General features: G+C 44.1%; 1 protein-coding gene across 1 annotated transcript; it reads left to right on the top strand.

The window, feature by feature from the left end:
- Positions 1-12,713: 12,713 nt before the first annotated feature.
- LOC100358190 (olfactory receptor 4F3/4F16/4F29-like) lies at positions 12,714-14,455 on the top strand. Its single transcript, XM_017348400.3, has one exon. It carries the CDS (start codon positions 12,808-12,810, stop codon positions 13,750-13,752), a length of 945 nt encoding a protein of 314 aa, XP_017203889.2. The 5' UTR covers positions 12,714-12,807; the 3' UTR covers positions 13,753-14,455.
- The last annotated feature ends 1,893 nt before the right edge of the window (positions 14,456-16,348 follow it).

Below are 16,348 nucleotides of genomic sequence, written 5' to 3'. Positions count from 1 at the left end.
CTGGAGTTATTTGAATCCCCTAAATTAAAAATCATGTTGTCTGCAAAGAGGGATAGTTTGACTTCTTCCTTCCCAGTGTGTATCTCTTTAATTTATTTTTCTTGCCTAATGGCTCTGGCTAAAACTTCCGGAACTGTATTGAATAGCAGTGATGAGAGTGGGCATCCCTGTCTGATACTGGATCTCAGTGGAAATGCTTCCAACTTTTCCCCATTCAATAGGATGCTGCTGTGAGTCTGTCATAGATTGCTTTGATTGTGTTGAGGAAAGTGCCTTCTATATAGAATTTGCTTAGAGTTTTTTCTCATGAAAGGGTTTTGTATTTTATCAAATGCCTTCTTTTCATCTATTTAGATAATCTTATGGTTTTTGTTCAGCAGTTTGTTAATGTGGTGTATCACATTGATTGATTTGCAAATGTGGAAACATCCCTGCATACCAGGGATAAATCACACTTGGTCTAGGTGAATGATCTTTCTGATGTGTTGTTGGATTAGATTGGCCAGAATTTTGTTGAGGATTTTTGTATCTATGTTCATCAGGGAAATTGGTCTTTAATTCTCTTTCTCTGCTGCATCTTTCTCAGGTTTAGATATTAAGGTGATGCTGGCTTTGTAGAAAGAATTTGGGGGGATTCCCTCTCTTTCAATTGTTTTGAATAGTTTGAGAAGAGTTGGAGTTAGTTCTTCTTTAAATGTCTGGTAGAATTTAGCAGTGAATCCATCCGGTCCTGGGCTTTTCTTTGTTGGGAGGGCCTTTATTATTGATTCAATTTCTGTCTCAGTTATGGGTCTGTTTAGGTTTTCTATGTCTTCATGGCTCAGTTTAGGTAGGTTGTATGTGTGTTACACATCTTTAAGCATCTTTTGCAGGGCTGGACAAGTGGTGACAAATTCTTTCAATTTCTGTTTGCTATGAAAGGTCTTTATTTCACCTTCATTCACAAATGAGAGCTTTGCAGGATATAATATTCTGGGCTGGCAGTTTTTCTCTCTTAGTACCTGGGCTATGTCTCGCCATTCCCTCCTAGCCTGTAGGGTTTCTGATGAGAAGTCAGCTGTGAGTCTGATTGGAGATCCTCTGAGAGTAATCTGATGCTTCTCTCTTGCACATTTTAGGATCTTTTCTTTATGTTTCACTGTGGTGAGTTTGATTGCAATGTGTCATGACGAGGCCTTTTCTGGTCATGTGTATTGGGAGTTCTGTGTGTTTTCTGTACTTGGCCATCCTTTTCTTATTTCAGACTCTGGAAGTTTTCTGCTAGTATCTCACTAAAAAGGCCTTCTATTCTTTCTCTCTCTCTCCATGCCTTCAGGAACTCCTAGATCCCAAATGTTGATTTTTTTTATAGTATCCTGTAGATTCCCAACAGTGTGTTTTAGATTTCTAATTTCTTCTTCTTTTCTTTGGTTTGACTGTATACTTTCCTGTGCTCTGTCTTCTAAGTCTGATATTCTCTCTCTGCCTCACTGATTCTGTTTTTAAGGCTCTCCACTGCATTTTTTATTTGATATATTGAATTCTTCTTTCATTTTCATTCCTCTTTAAGATCTCAATTTTGTGGGATAGATTTTCTTTCGTGTCTTGCATGGATTTCAGTAGTTCTTGTGTTTTCTTTTGATTACTTCTATGTATTCTTTTTTTGACAGGCAGAGTTAAGCAGTAAGAGAGAGAGACAGAGAGAAAGGTCTTCCTTCCATTTGTTCACCCCCCAAATGGCTGCTATGGCTGGTGCGCTGTGCTGATCCGAAGCCAGGAGCCAGGTGCTTCCTCCTGGTCTCTAATGCAGGTGCAGGGCCTAAGGTCCACTGCCTTCCTGGGCCACAGCAGAGAGCTGGACTAGAAGAGGAGCAACTGGGACAGAACTGGTGCCCCAACCGGGACTAGAACCTGGGGTGCTGGTGCCGCAGGCAGAGGATTAGCCAAGTGAGCTGCGGTGCCAGCCACTTTTATGTATTCTTATAATCAATTTCTTGAGTTCCATTTCTTGCCTTTCTTGTATCTCATTGTCTTCATGATCTTGTATTGAAGTATCATGTTCTTTTGGGAGCATCATGTTGTTTTCCTTATTATTGTTTCTTGGATTGTTGCATTTGTTTTTCAGCATTTGTGGAGATACTCATTGGTTTCTTCTTCTTCTTCTTCTTCTTCTTCTTCTTCTTCTTCTTCTTCTTCTTCTTCTCCTTCTCCTTCTCCTTCTCCTTCTCCTTCTCCTTCTCCTTCTCCTTCTCCTTCTCCTTCTCCTTCTCCTTCTCCTCCTCCTCCCCCTCCCCCTCCCCCTCCCCCTCCCCCTTCCTCCTCCTCCTCTTCTTCTTCTTCTTCTTTATTTTTTTGCTTTGGTGGCTTTTATTGTTGTACTATGACTCTATAGATAAGTGGAATGTCTTCTTTCAGTGAATCTCTAGAGGCTTGTGGTGGGTGTGGCCAGAGAGCTCTGTTAACTTCTCCAGGGTTAAGGGTGTGCCTAACATGACACAGCCAGCTTTGGCGTGGTAAATCTTGTTTCTCTCTCTCTCTCTCTCTTTTTATTTGACATGTATTGTTATAGACAGTGAGAGAGAGAGAAACAGAGAGAAAGGTCTTCCTTCCATTGGTTCACTCCCCTCGTCGCCGCTACAGCCGGCACTGCGCTGATCTGAAGGCAGGAGCCAGGTGCTTCCTCCTGGTCTCCCATGTGGGTGCAGGGGCCCAAGCACTTGGGCCATCCTCCACTGCCCTCCCAGGCCACAGCAGAGAGCTGGCCTGGAAGAGGAGCAACCGGGACAGAATCTGGTGCCCATATGGGATGTCAGCACCGCAGGTGGAGGATTAACCAAGTGAGCCATGGCTCTGGCCCCTCCTCTCTCTCTTTTTAATCAGAAGGGAGGTAATTCTGCTCAGCTGAGCTTTCTTGATGGTGATCAGTGTCTGAGTGCTAGTCCCAGTGGGTATAATATTCGTCCACTCTGTCCCAAGGAGCACACAAAGGATCTGTGCAGTCCTCAGAGTAAGTTCAGATTCCCCAGCAATGTCTGTCACCAGGTAACCAGGACGCCCGGGCTTGTGGAGTCTCCCACTGAGACTGCCCAAAGTCCCAGCCACTTCGTGATTCCTCCCACACACCCTCAGTTTTATTCACAGTCCCGGTCCAGAAGCTTCACACAGTCACAAGCTCCTAGGCCCCTGTTATTTCTCCCCACAAGTTAGGAGTCTCTACTCGGCTGATTGCCGGGCGCAGACACGAGCTGGCACAGCTGTTACGTATGTACAAAATGGTGCCCTCTCTATTGGCTTGTCACAGTACACCTTTCTAAAGTGATTGGAGAGAGAGAAACGTGTCCACCCTGTCCTTTTTTTTTGTCCTCTAATTTGGCTGCATTTTCCGCCAGAGGGCTTCAAGCCTCGTTCCCTCTAGGTTCTTCCTGCTGCTTTTCCACCAGTGTTTCAGCTACTGTTCACATGTGCCAATAATTCCAGTCCAGGAAAAGATTGCTGGGTTTATTCTCGGTGAGTTTTACCCCTGTAAGGCTGCTGAGCTTCCTGATTAGCCCTAGGCCTTTATTTTTTAAGTTTTAAAATTTTAATTATTTGAAATGCAGAGTGACTGACAGAAGGAGTGAGATAGCTTCTCTCTGCTGGTTCTCCCCACATGTCCACAGGAGCTGTGGCTGAGCCAGGCTAAGATAGGAGCCTGGAACTGCATCCAGCTCTCCCCCATGGTTGGCAGGCCAAATACTTGGCCATCATCTGTTGCCTTCCAGGTGTATTAAGAGGAAGCTGGCCCAGAAGCAAAGGTGAGACTCAATTCCTGGGATTCTGACACAGGATATGGATGTCCCAAGTGGCCCTAACACACTGTGCCACAATGCCAGCTCCACTTAAAGTCTTTAGAGGCATGTAAACTTTGGTGTTCAGTCTTGTGTAGTACCATTTTTTTTTTTTTTTGGACAGGCAGAGTTAGACAGTGAGAGAGACAGAGAGAAAGGTCTTCCTTCTGTTGGTTCTCCCCCCAAAATGGCCGCTATGGCCGGCACTGCACTGATCCGAAGCCAGGAGCCAGGTGCTTCTGGTCTCCCATGGGGTTCAGGGCCCAAGCACTTGGGCCATCCTCCACTGCACTCCCTGGCCACAGCAGAGAGCTGGCCTGGAAGAGGGGCAACCGGGACAGAATCCGGCGCCCCGACTGGGACTATAACCCGGGGTGCTGGCACCGCAGGTGGAGGATTAGCCTAGTGATTCCTCAGTGGTTGTTGTGTGCACTGGATGATCACGTGGCAGTGCGTCACAGTGTGCTGGCGAGGATTCAGTAAAATCTGGATAGAATGTGACATTTTTGAAGACAATTTAAATATCATTTCTTTACATATTATCTTTCTTCTTTTCATGGAATATATTATAATTTAGTTTATCTCCGTGTATTATTTATTCATACATTTATAATTTTCAGTTTAAGTTGAATACTATTATATCATACATAATAAATGATTAAATGATTTAAAATTTAGTAGAGTAATATTCTGTTATTTTAAAAATTCATGTTTAATCATTGAAATTAGTTCTAGAAAACAGTAAAGGAACTTTTTATCATAAGAAATTAAATGTCTTTTATTTTGCCTGATTAATGGCTTAACTGCTTTACTACCCTGGGAAAACCAAAGTTGGCATGGGTGATAATTCCCGAGACGAATGATCTCACGTGGTGATCCCAGATTTCTGAAACTTTGGTCTCTGCTCTTTGGGGTTGGTATCACCGCTGTTCGTGTTTTATTCAGCTATCTGTGTGTGTCTGTGGTGATCTCGCACTGGATCCAGTTAATCTGAGAACTGTACCCAATGATGCTGTTCTCGTAGTTCCCACAGGTAGGTGAGGGGAAGTAAACCCTTCGCGAGCAATCCGCTGTGCGCTCCACCCAGGTGAGGTCAGCCCGAGGGCGGGCAGTCGCTGTTTGTGCTGGAGGAGGACTGGCCGGGCTCAGGCACTGTGCAACAAGCCGTCAGGTGTGGCCAGGGAAGGGTGTGGGCACAGGAAGGCGACGGTCTCAGCCCCAGGAAGGAGCTTAAAGTGCTAAAAACACCAGAGGAGCATGAGAGTCGATTGACCGAACGCATCCTCTGTCTTGAGTTTCCTTGCCTGTTTGCCCTGTTTCTTCTTGCATGTCATCCTGTGGGGCCCACGCTGTGGTCACCCTCCTGGTCCATCTGCACACTGGCAAACTTTCACCCCTCCCTGCCCCGCCTAGCGCCCCACTTCTCAGTCCTTGTCACTCCCACGGTAGGGACCAAGCTGAGCGCTGCTGGAAACTCTGTTACCCAGCCTCTCATAAGGACTTTCAAAAATTCACTCTTTGACAACTCTATCATGTTCCTTATATTATTGATCCATTAGCTCATTTATAATGTCTGATCACAGTATACCAGGCTGAAATTCCATTTGCAAAGTGGAGAATTTATGTAAATTATCCCTCATTTTGTGTATTTATTTTTCTTTATTATCCTGTTTCCTTCTTCAGAAGTTTCTTTCCTGCTCCCCTGGGTTCTCACTTCTACTCCGTCACTCTTGATTCTTCTCTCGGCTGTGCTGGCTCCACGTGACTTGTCTTCCTGTTCTGCTCATTCGTCAGTCCTTTCTCGGTATCAGTGTGAGCATTTTCCATAGCTGGGTCTTTGCTTTTTAAATGTCTCCATTCTATACTCTTTCCTTCAGACACTTTGTTCACTCTTGTGCATTTACTGTTTTGTATGGATTACTATACGGTTTTGTCTGTGAGCTGTATTTCTTCTGCTACATCGTACCCCGTGTTTCCCCTGGACGTATCAGTAGTACCTAGAATTCTGTTTACCTGAAAGACTCCTGCAGGCCTTATCTGCATCGTTTATTTTCTCTACTCTGACAAATTCTATGCTTGGTTTATTTATTGCTAAACATGGACCTGGCATTGTTTTACCCATTCTTGCTCAAATCTTTGTAATCTCTGACTTGGCATTCTTCGTCTGCACTTCAATCAGTCACCAATTCCTTTGGGTTTTTGTTTACTGTTATTTCTATTGCTTTGCAGCATGGATCCTGCAGCTGAAGCTGTGGTCCAGGTGTGTTTGCTCATCTCCTCACCTCTCCTCCTCCAGTGCACTGTCTAATTCAGTAAAGCAGCTCTAAGGTAAGTCCCTCCCTCCGTTGTCTTGTACCGCCATTGGGCTCATGACTTCAAATATAAAGCATTTTTTGAAATTACTAGCCTCCTAATTCCCTGCACCCATACTTCCACTGGCTCCCTACATTTATTTACTAATTGCTGACTATCTTAGAGAAGTTCCTAATGTTAGGAAAAACTAAATTTTAATAAATTTCTTGTCTTACATTTTTCTTGTCTCCAAAGCAATTCTGAACATTTCATTATTAAGGGTATACACTGAACTTAACCCTTTAAAATATATTTTGCTAATCCTTGAAATGAATTCGTTCAGCCTTCTATCTGTGTATTTTAATATTCACCATCTTTTATGGCTATAAATCCAATGCTACGTTGCCACATTTTCTTCTCGTATCACTATAGTTATCTCTTTCTGCTTTGCTTGTATTTTAGAGGTTCTGTCACTTTTCTAAGACATGCATTGCATAATACCTAATGTATATCTACATGCATGTTGGGTAAGGAACAGCTTTGCACAGTATTGTTTTACTGAATACTGGTACATATTGAGCAAATCCACTTTAAATGAACAGAATGAATAGATGAGATGGTAAGATTTACAATAGAACATACCTGCAGCCAAGAATCTGATCTGGAGCAGCCATCTGATTTTCTGATGTGCATAATTTACCTCTGTGTTCTCTATTTGTAAGTTTTAACTTGCGATTAAAACAGAGGAGTCTCATGTGTTTCAGGTAGGAAGACCAAGTTCTGGTGTTCTTTTGCACAGTAGGGTGGCTGTGGCTGATTTTAATGCATATTTCAAACTAGCTGGAAGAGGGTTTTGATTGTTTCACCTCAAAGGACTGATAAATACCCATTCTGGTCATTATGCAGTGTTTACATGCAGGGAAACATCACATTGTACCCCGTAAATTTGTATAGTTTTTATGTGTAAATAAAAAGAGAAAGCTTTTTCCTGAGTGGAAGGGGTTGTATGCTTTGGCTTCTTTGTCTTAGAAGTCGACATAAACTGTGCTGGATTGCATAGTCTTCAGATGTTCCTTGAGGCTTCTGCTCCGTAAGGCCGGCTGTCGGGTGCTCTCTGAATACTCGTAGAAGACTTAGGTTTTATTTCCATGTGGAGAGCTGAAGTTTATGGTTTGGCTCGTGGCACTTCCATTATGGTGAGGATAAGACCTGTCAGCACGCGGATCTCTGTCCTGTGTTCCTCATGCACCTGTGATTAGTGTCTCCATCTAGGAGCAACATTGGTTTTGGGGAAATACACTTACATGGTGGCAAGAAAGTGTTTACATGAAAACTCTCTAAATCCAGATCTAGTTTCCATGTTAGAGTCATGGAAAAATCAGAATTTGAGGAATTGTTCTCTGTACTTGGAAAGCCATGCAGGTAGACAGTCCTCAGTGTGGAGCAGGCACCATTCATTATGCCATATTATGTGGAGGTACTGATATTGCATATGTTACATCACTTATTTCTCACAATCTCTTGCAAGGGAGGTACAGATCCAATATCCCTTTTCCAAAATGCTTGGGACCAGAAGTGCCTTGCATTTTGAATTTTTTCAGTTTTAGAGTATTTGCATGTATAAGGAGATAACTTGGGGATGGGAACTGGGTCTAGTCATGAAACTTAATTATTTGATACATTTCTTATACACATAACGGTAATTTTATAAAATATTTTTAGTGCACCTGCTTTGACTGAAACCTGTCTCAGAGTCAGGTGTGGAATATTGTCACTGTGGTGTCATGTGGATGTTTACGGAGTGTCAGGTTTTGGAGCACTCAGGTTTTTGATTTTCAAACTAGAAAGGTACAATCTTTATTACCTCCCATTGAAAATGCGGCTCAGAGAGGTTTAGTGGCTAAGTGGTGGAGCCTGGCTTCCAAAGGAGACCTGGATGACCAAAGCTGCGGTCACTGAACGCTTCCATTGTAATGTATGGAATCAATCTGTGCATTTTATATTTTTAGGATTGATGAAGACAGAGGTAACAATTTGGAAACAGTTGCTGTACTTTTGAGAGGAATTCAGTTATGTGATGAGTCTGCTCCTAGGAGAAGCATGGCCTTTGAAATAACCCTACATGACCCTAAGTAGCAGACGGCGACTGGACAGAGAGCCCTCTGGGTGCTGGAACACAGAGAAAACCCCGACGGGGGAGAGTTTCACCGCCTGCTTTCTGTGGTTCTGTCCGTGACCTCCTCCTGACTGGCATATTTTATAGGCTCCTCAGTCATGGTAAAAGTCATATTTTTACAGTGAATTATACATGTATAATTAGCTGTGCATGTAAGAGATAATCTTTCTATTTCTCTTCACCTGTGATTTTCACAGACCCTCTGTGAGCCTGGCCTGCAGGGCAGACTATAGGAGAATCCTTTATCACCTTTCCATGCACCCCCGCGCCACAGTCAGGAGCAGCCCTGGGTCAGTGCGGCACCGTGGGAGACCGACATCTACGCCTCCTTAATGCCCTGTTGAAAGCCACCCGCGCCTCGCTCGGCTCCTCTTCTTTCCTCTTTTCTGTTTTGTCCTTGTGCGTTTACCTACTAATTTCTCCCTCTCCCCATATCACTCATATTTTGAATCTTCCTTCTTCTACCTTCATGTCTCCTGTACTTTTTCTGTATCTAATAGTCTTCCACTGGCTTCAAGAAAAGAAGTTGGATCTGTCTGTAAGTCTGTCTCATCCTCAGCAAAGACTTTGCCGTGTAGCTTTGGGTGCCTTCACACTGGGGAATGGAAGGTTACAGCTACTGTGTTCTTAAATGAGATGTTTTTCCCTGTGTGTGTTGAGCACATCAGGAAACATGCACTCAGTCATAAAAAGGACGAAATACTGGCATCTGCACAAGTAGACGGAGTTGTAGATCACTATGCTAACTGAAATAAGTCAGACAAAAGACAAATACAACATGCTTTTTCTGATAGGTAGAAGTATAATAAATGTAAAGTAAAAATGTGGGTGCAGTATTACCTGGCATTTAGATATTTATGAGGATCATTTTTACTGAATTATACCCCTTACATAATAATGTGCCCTTATTTCTCATTTTATGATATTATTACACCCATCCCTGCTTTCTTTGTGTTTGTATCTCCCTGGAATATATTTAATTCTCAAATGTTCTAAATCTTTTTGTTTGGATATATCTCTTAACAGCATGTTGTAAGTTTACTGGTTTTACATCATAATCCATTCTGAAAACCATTTTATTAAAAAAGAAAATATGACATAGAAGAGAGAATATGGAATAATACAAATTATTGAATTGAGGGCATGGCCTTCCTACAGGGTGGGTGAGGTTATGAATCTAACACACCAGTCAGAAACTACCCACCACTTGCTATATGTGTCTGGGTTTGTACTATGAGCTGTGTACAACTGACTAATGCACATTTCTTGTCATATTATACAGCTTAGGGTATTTGTTAAACTTTGTATGCACCTCCTTCTTCTACTCATGTGTCACTCATTCCTAAAAGGCCGCATAAATATCCCTGTGTATAGCCTTCCCCATCTGCTGTTCATACACTAGGATCCTCCACGGCAAAAAAAAAAAAAAAAAAAAAAAAAAAAATCACCAAAAATTTATCTTACTACTCCTCTGACATATATCACATTAAATTGTACTTGTATTATGATAAGCCTTCAAATAGTTCATGGGACATGCTTATGAAAAAATTATGCATAGATTTCAAGATTATTTGCACCAAATAAATATGTGTTTTTAAAAATATTTATTCAGGCCGGTGCCACGGCTCACTAGGCTAATCCTCTGCCTTGCGGCGCCGGCACACCGGGTTCTAGTCCCGATCGGTGTCCGGTTGCTCCTCTTCCAGGCCAGCTCTCTGCTGTGGCCAGGGAGTGCAGTGGAGGATGGCCCAAGTGCTTGGGCCCTGCACCCCATGGGAGACCAGGAGAAGCACCTGGCTCCTGGCTTCGGATCAGTGAGGTGTGTTGGCCACAGTGGCCTTTGGGGAGTGAACCAACAGAAAAGGAAGACCTTTCTCTCTGTCTCTCTCTCACTGTCCATTCTGCCTGTCAAAAAAAATTTATTCATTTATTTTAGAGGTAGAGTTACAGACACAGAGAGAGAGAGATGGGGAGAAATTCTTTCATCCACTGTTTCACTTCCCAAATGGCCACAGTGGCCGGAGCTGGGCTGATCTGAAGCCAGGAGCTCTTTTTGGGTTCCCACGCAGGTGCAGGGACCCGAGCACGTGGGCCATCTTGCACTGCTTTCCCAGGCCACAGCAGGGCGCTGGATTAGTAAAGGAGCAGCCGGGTCCCGAGCGGGTGGTGCACATGTAAGATGCTGGCCCCAGAGTTGGAGGCTTAGCCCACGGCACCAACGCACCAGCCCTGAAATAAACATATCCTGAATTTTCCATAAACTCAGATTTATGATTCTTTTTTAAAACTGTTTTCTTAGTTATTTGGATTACAGGGACAAACAAGGTAATATATAAGGGAACTGACAGTAAAATTACAGAGAATGATTGGGATTTTAATAGATCTCTGGGGACAATAAAATTTAGGAAACCCAAAAGAGTAGATTTATTGGAAGCATGATCTAAAGTTTTTATAATTGTAGTGAGCCATTATACAACCAGAATATGAAGAATAAGTACACAAATCATGATAGCAATGAGCACTTTACCAAATAAAATTTACTATTGTACAGGTTAAATAATCTTTAAGTGGGTACATATTTTATGTAATACTTTTTAGGCTACTATATAATTTTATATTAATAGTGGATAATTTATTTGACTGTCTCTGGTCAATTTTGGTTTTAATCAGGAAAATAACATTTTTTAGTTCTTTTGTTTTTGAACAAATTTTTATTTCTTTGTTTGAAAGTCAGAGTTACAGAGAGAGAGAGAGAGAGAGAGAGATCATCCATCTGCTTATTCTTGCTCCTGATGGTCCCAACAGCCAGGGCTGAGTCAGGCTGAAGCCAGGAGCCAGGAGTTTCATGTGGTTCTCCCCCATGGTGGCAGGGGCAGAGACTTGGGGCATCCTCCACTGCTTTTCCTGGCCACTCGTAGGGAGTGGAGCAGAAGCAGAGCAGCTGGGGTATGAAGTGGTGCCCCCATGGGAAGCTGGCATCGCGGAATGTGCCACAACGCTGGCCCCTTGCGTTCCCTTCTTTTTTACTTGATTATTTGCTCAGTTTACTTGGTTAGTATACCCTGTAGTTCTGAAATAAGGTTGAAAGACCTAGATTTTGGTGTCTGTTCTTTCAATTGTTTGAATTCTGGAAGTTCCTGTAGCTTTTCTGGGTGTCATGCTTCCCCTTGAATGATGACCGTCTTCCACAGAAGGGCCTTATCTCACCCCATGCGCATTATCACCCCATCACCACGCTGGGCACTTAGGGCTTCCGTCACCAGTGCCTGTTGCCCTCACAGTGACTGAGACGTGGGAACACAGCATTGCTCTTTGTTCATGCTCCGTTCCGTTTAAAGGACTAAGCCTCCAGTGTGGTTTACCTCACAGTGAGAAATCCCACATGCCCGCCTCAGACCTGAGTCACTAATATTTGATATTCTTCTCATTTTGTAATCATCAGTTAAAAGTGTAAATCAGATAAAAGTCTCTTCAGATTTCCTTGAAGATAAAAATACCTGTAGTTGAATAGATTTTAGCTAAATACTCAGTATAATATCCAATAACCAGAGTGGTTTGCATGCTGGAGGTTCTGCGTACTCTACAGGGAAATGTCCATGGTGATAAAAGCTGATCCTAGAAGGAGACTTAGATGATAAAATAAAGTTAAATCTCCGTATTCTAGGTGCTGGTCCTTAGTACGTCCACAGGTATGAACAGAGAGGTCTGCTCGAGAGGTGTCACACCCACGTTGGCCTCTGTAGACATATACCTTGAAGAAATTCTGGCTGAATCACCTAAGTGCATATTTGTTATGCCTTGAGAAACACTTGTGTGATAGGAGGTGAAGGTGCCTTAACAAATCATGACCGTGTGTGAAGCCATTAACGGTTCTACAATCGTGAAAAATTACGTAGAAACTAGAAACAGCAGAGAACAGTGAGTGACAGGAAATGTGGTGGATTTTAGTGGTTGTTGTGTTAGAAATGGAAACCCACATCCTTGTCCAGTTTGACTGCTCTCATGGGCTCTCCATTCCCACATTCCCACTTCTCTATCCTGTCTCAACCTACAGCTCATCTTAGTCCAGTCTCCACCTCTGACTCCTTGTGATGACCACCTGATGACCCCTCAGGACACCGTCCTCTTGTCCACACTTTCTGTCAGAGAATTATGGGTGCAAACTGGGGGGTGAAGGAAATGATGAGAATGTGCATAAATATTATAGGGAATATGTTGAGAGAAGTAGTATCACAGGTGGTTTAAACATCTCATTAGTTCTAAATCCTGTTGTTTTTGGCCTACATTACCTATTTGATGATGGCATATTACACTGATAGTACCAGTGTTGGGTTTAAATTATGCTGCAACTTACGTGTTGTGACACTGATTTTGTTGTTTTGTCTGTTTGAGAGCTGGATAACCATATGTGATTTGTTCATAATGAGAGCATGGTACTATCAGCAGTTCTAGTACTTATCACTGTCTCCCTAACCACGTGTCCTTCTGTTTTGTTAGTTCTTATAACTGCAACTGCACCCAGTGGGCTGACCCATGGCTGGAGGGAACCACTTGGGGGTGTCCGAGTTTGTGTTCCTGGGCCTCACCAGCTCCCAGGAGCTCCAGCGTCTCCTCCTGGTGTTCTCCTCGGTCCTCTACACGGCGAGCATGACTGGGAACAGCCTCATTGTGTTCTCTGTGACCACAGACCCTCACCTGCACTCCCCCATGTACTTCCTGCTGGCGGGCCTCTCCTTCATCGACCTGGGAGCCTGCTCGGTCACGTCCCCCAAGATGATTTATGATCTGTTCAGAAAGCGCAAGGTCATCTCCTTTGGAGGCTGCATCGCCCAGATCTTCTTCATCCATGTGATCGGCGGTGTGGAGATGGTGCTGCTCATGGCCATGGCCTTTGACAGGTACGTGGCCATCTGCAAGCCTCTTCACTACCTGGCCATCATGAGCCCACGGGTGTGCGTTTTGTTTGTGGCTGCTGCCTGGGGCCTTGGCATTATTCACTCCCTGTTCCAACTGGTGTTTCTCACTGGCTTGCCCTTCTGTGGCCCTAACGTGTTGGACAGCTTTTACTGTGACCTCCCTCGGCTCCTCAGGCTGGCCTGCGCAGACACCAGTCGGCTGCAGTTCATGGTGACTGTGAACAGTGGGTTCATCTGTGTCGGCTCTTTCTCTGTGCTTCTCATCTCCTACACCTTCATCCTGGTCAGTGTTTGGAAACACTCCTCAGGAGCGTCCTCCAAGGCCCTGTCCACCTTGTCAGCTCACATCACTGTGGTGATCCTGTTCTTTGGTCCCACCCTGTTTGTTTATACCTGGCCACACCCCAATTCACAGATGGACAAGTATCTTGCTCTCTTTGATTCTGTCCTCACTCCCGTTCTGAATCCTGTCATCTACACATTCAGGAATAAAGAGATGAAGGCCGCCATGAAGAGAGTGTGCAAACAGATTTACAGGACGATGTCCTTACTGGTGGGTTAAGACGCTCTGCTCCACAGCCTGCAGCCTATGTGTCTTCCTTTGGAATGGTAGATTCAGGAACTTTGAGATTGAAATACTGATTTGGATGCAGTTATGCTGTGACGTCCTTCTTATCTGATGAGCATGTTTACGACTCATGGAGGATAGGCCACGATGCACTACATCTGTCCACGTGTATCCCTGTCTTTTAGTATCTTTCTGCAATGTTCTGTAGCTTTGGGTATACTGGTTTTGCATTTTTTAAATATTTATTTCATATTTTGTGTTCTTTAGTATCGGTTTTTGTCACAATTTACATTGTGCGTGAGGTGCGGATATTTCCGATGTCTTTCCATGCAAGACACAGTAGAATGAAGCTTAAAATTTATTCTGTGGTAAATGTCAGCAAAATAAGCAGATTGTACATAACGATGCATAAAAATGCTGCAGTTGGTTCTCTCTCATGCGCCTGGGTCAGAGGCGACGTCCCCGGAGGTTGTCGTCCTGAGAGGGAGGATGACAGAGTCTCACTGAGAGTGTGGACCAGGGGTTTGCTCCTGTGCCTCGGAGACTTCATCTGAGGGGCTGCCCCAGCACGGCCTTGTGCGATCTGTGTTGGCCGTGGAGCTCGGTGCACCTGCAGCTTCATGTGCTGGAGGGCCGTGCTGGGAGGTGCTGGAGGCCCTTGTCCAGGTCTCAGCGAGTCCTCCAGAGTGACTGAGGGGCGGGGCTGTCGCTGCCTGGCATTCCCTAGTCAGAATGCCTCCTGGAGCACCAGCTGCTTCCCTTCTGACCTCGCTTTCTGCTAACGCGTACCTGGGGAGGAAGAGGATGGCGCAAATGAAATGAAAATGAATAAATGAGAAGAACGTGGTGTGGATGTCCATTGAGCAGACATTCAGACACAGGCGGGCCTGTCGGCAGGCAGTGTTCAAGAGGGAATTGTGGAATAAGAACTGGAGTGAACCCTCTAAGGATCAAAAACTGTGAGATAGAGCTTAGAAACTACACATCCAAGGGAGGAAGATTTTTTAAAAGATTTATTTATTTATTTGAAAGGCAGAGTTACAGAGGGGCAGAGGGAGAGGTAGAGAGATTGAGAGAGAGAGAGAGAGAGAGAGAGAGAGATTTTCATCCACTGGTTCCCTCCTCAAATGACTGCAACAGCCAGAGCTGTGCAGATCCGAAGCCAGGAGCCAGGAGCTTCTTCCAGGTCTCCCACGCAGGTGCAGGGGCCCAAGGACTTGGGCCTACCTCAGAGTAGGCCACGGTAGAGAGCTGGATCAGAAGAGGAGCAGCCAGGACTTGAACTGGCACCCACATGGGCTGCTGGCACTGCAGGCGGCGGCTTTACCCACTGCACCACAGCGCCGGCCCCAGGAGCTAGATTTTGGTTGGGTTGGTTTTAGAATAATTTATGCCCCAGAACACTCTTAAAGAACATAGCAATCAGCAAGAACTCTGAGTTATCAGTTGGATGAGGTTATGGGAAAAGAGAGAGAGCCTAGCAAAGCCACTGTCATCCGAGTACTCAAAGCCATGCCCCTTTGAGGAGTAACCTCAGTTCTTGGTATTCTGGGTGAGGAATAGAGTTATTAAAATTCCCAGCAGGCTATTAAAGAAATGAGCAATAAGATAAAAATAAGAGCTGGAGACCAGGGAACCAGTACCCATTATTGCTACAACCTATTACCTAAAATGTTTAGTTTTCAACAAAAATTGTGAAGCATGAAAATAAACAGAAAAGTATAACTTACACACCAAAAGCAGCAAACCTAAACAGCCTGTGGGAGTGTCTGATGTCAATTTTAACAGGAAAAACATTCAAAATAAGAATTATATATATGCTCACAAAACTAAAATAACAATAAAAATTTACTCTGTGAGCTTAACAGCAAGAGTGAATTGGCAGATAAAGAAGTTAACAAACTTGAAGGCAGATTGATAGAGATTATTTAAACTGAAGAACACACACACACACACACACACACACTCACACACAATAAAGGCAAGCAAAGCCTAGCTGAAATGTGGGACATCATCAGACACATCAAATACATATAATGGAAGTACAAAAAGTAGATGCAAGAAAGGAGCAGAGAAAATATTCATAGAAATAATGACCCAGCCCGGCGCTGTGGCGCAGCGGGCAAAGCTGCAGACTGCACAGCCGGCTCCCATGTGGATTTCAGTTTGAGTCCCGGCTGCTCCACTTCCCATCCAGCTCCCCGCTGTGGCCTGGGGAAGGTGGCCCAAGTCGTTGGGCCCTGCACCTGCATGGGAGATACAGAAGAAGCTCCTGGCTCCTGGCTCCTGGCTTCGGATCGGCGCAGCTGTGGCCGTTGAGGCCATCTGGGGAGTGAACCAGGAGATGGAAGACCTCTCTCTCTGCCTCTGTCTCTGTCTCTCTCTGTCTCTGTCTCTTTGCAACTGTGTTTTCAAATAACTAACTAAATAAATATTTAAAAAGAAGAAATAATGACATAATTTCTCAAATTTTAATTTGGAAACTACAACATAAGCATCCATGAAACTAAAAGTAGGATTTAAGGAATATGGACACAAAGATAACACAGGATTCTAAAGGAAGGCGCATTATTTAGAAAGCTGAAAGCAA

Source organism: Oryctolagus cuniculus, chromosome 12 (genome assembly GCF_964237555.1).
Source record: "Oryctolagus cuniculus chromosome 12, mOryCun1.1, whole genome shotgun sequence".
Lineage (NCBI taxonomy): Eukaryota > Metazoa > Chordata > Mammalia > Lagomorpha > Leporidae > Oryctolagus > Oryctolagus cuniculus.
This window is presented reverse-complemented; position numbering and strand designations above follow the sequence as displayed.

Bases quoted from the DNA above. Each gene is read 5' to 3' on its own strand.
- LOC100358190 (XM_017348400.3), top strand. From the start codon at position 12,808: ATGGCTGGAGGGAACCACTTGGGGGTGTCCGAGTTTGTGTTCCTGGGC.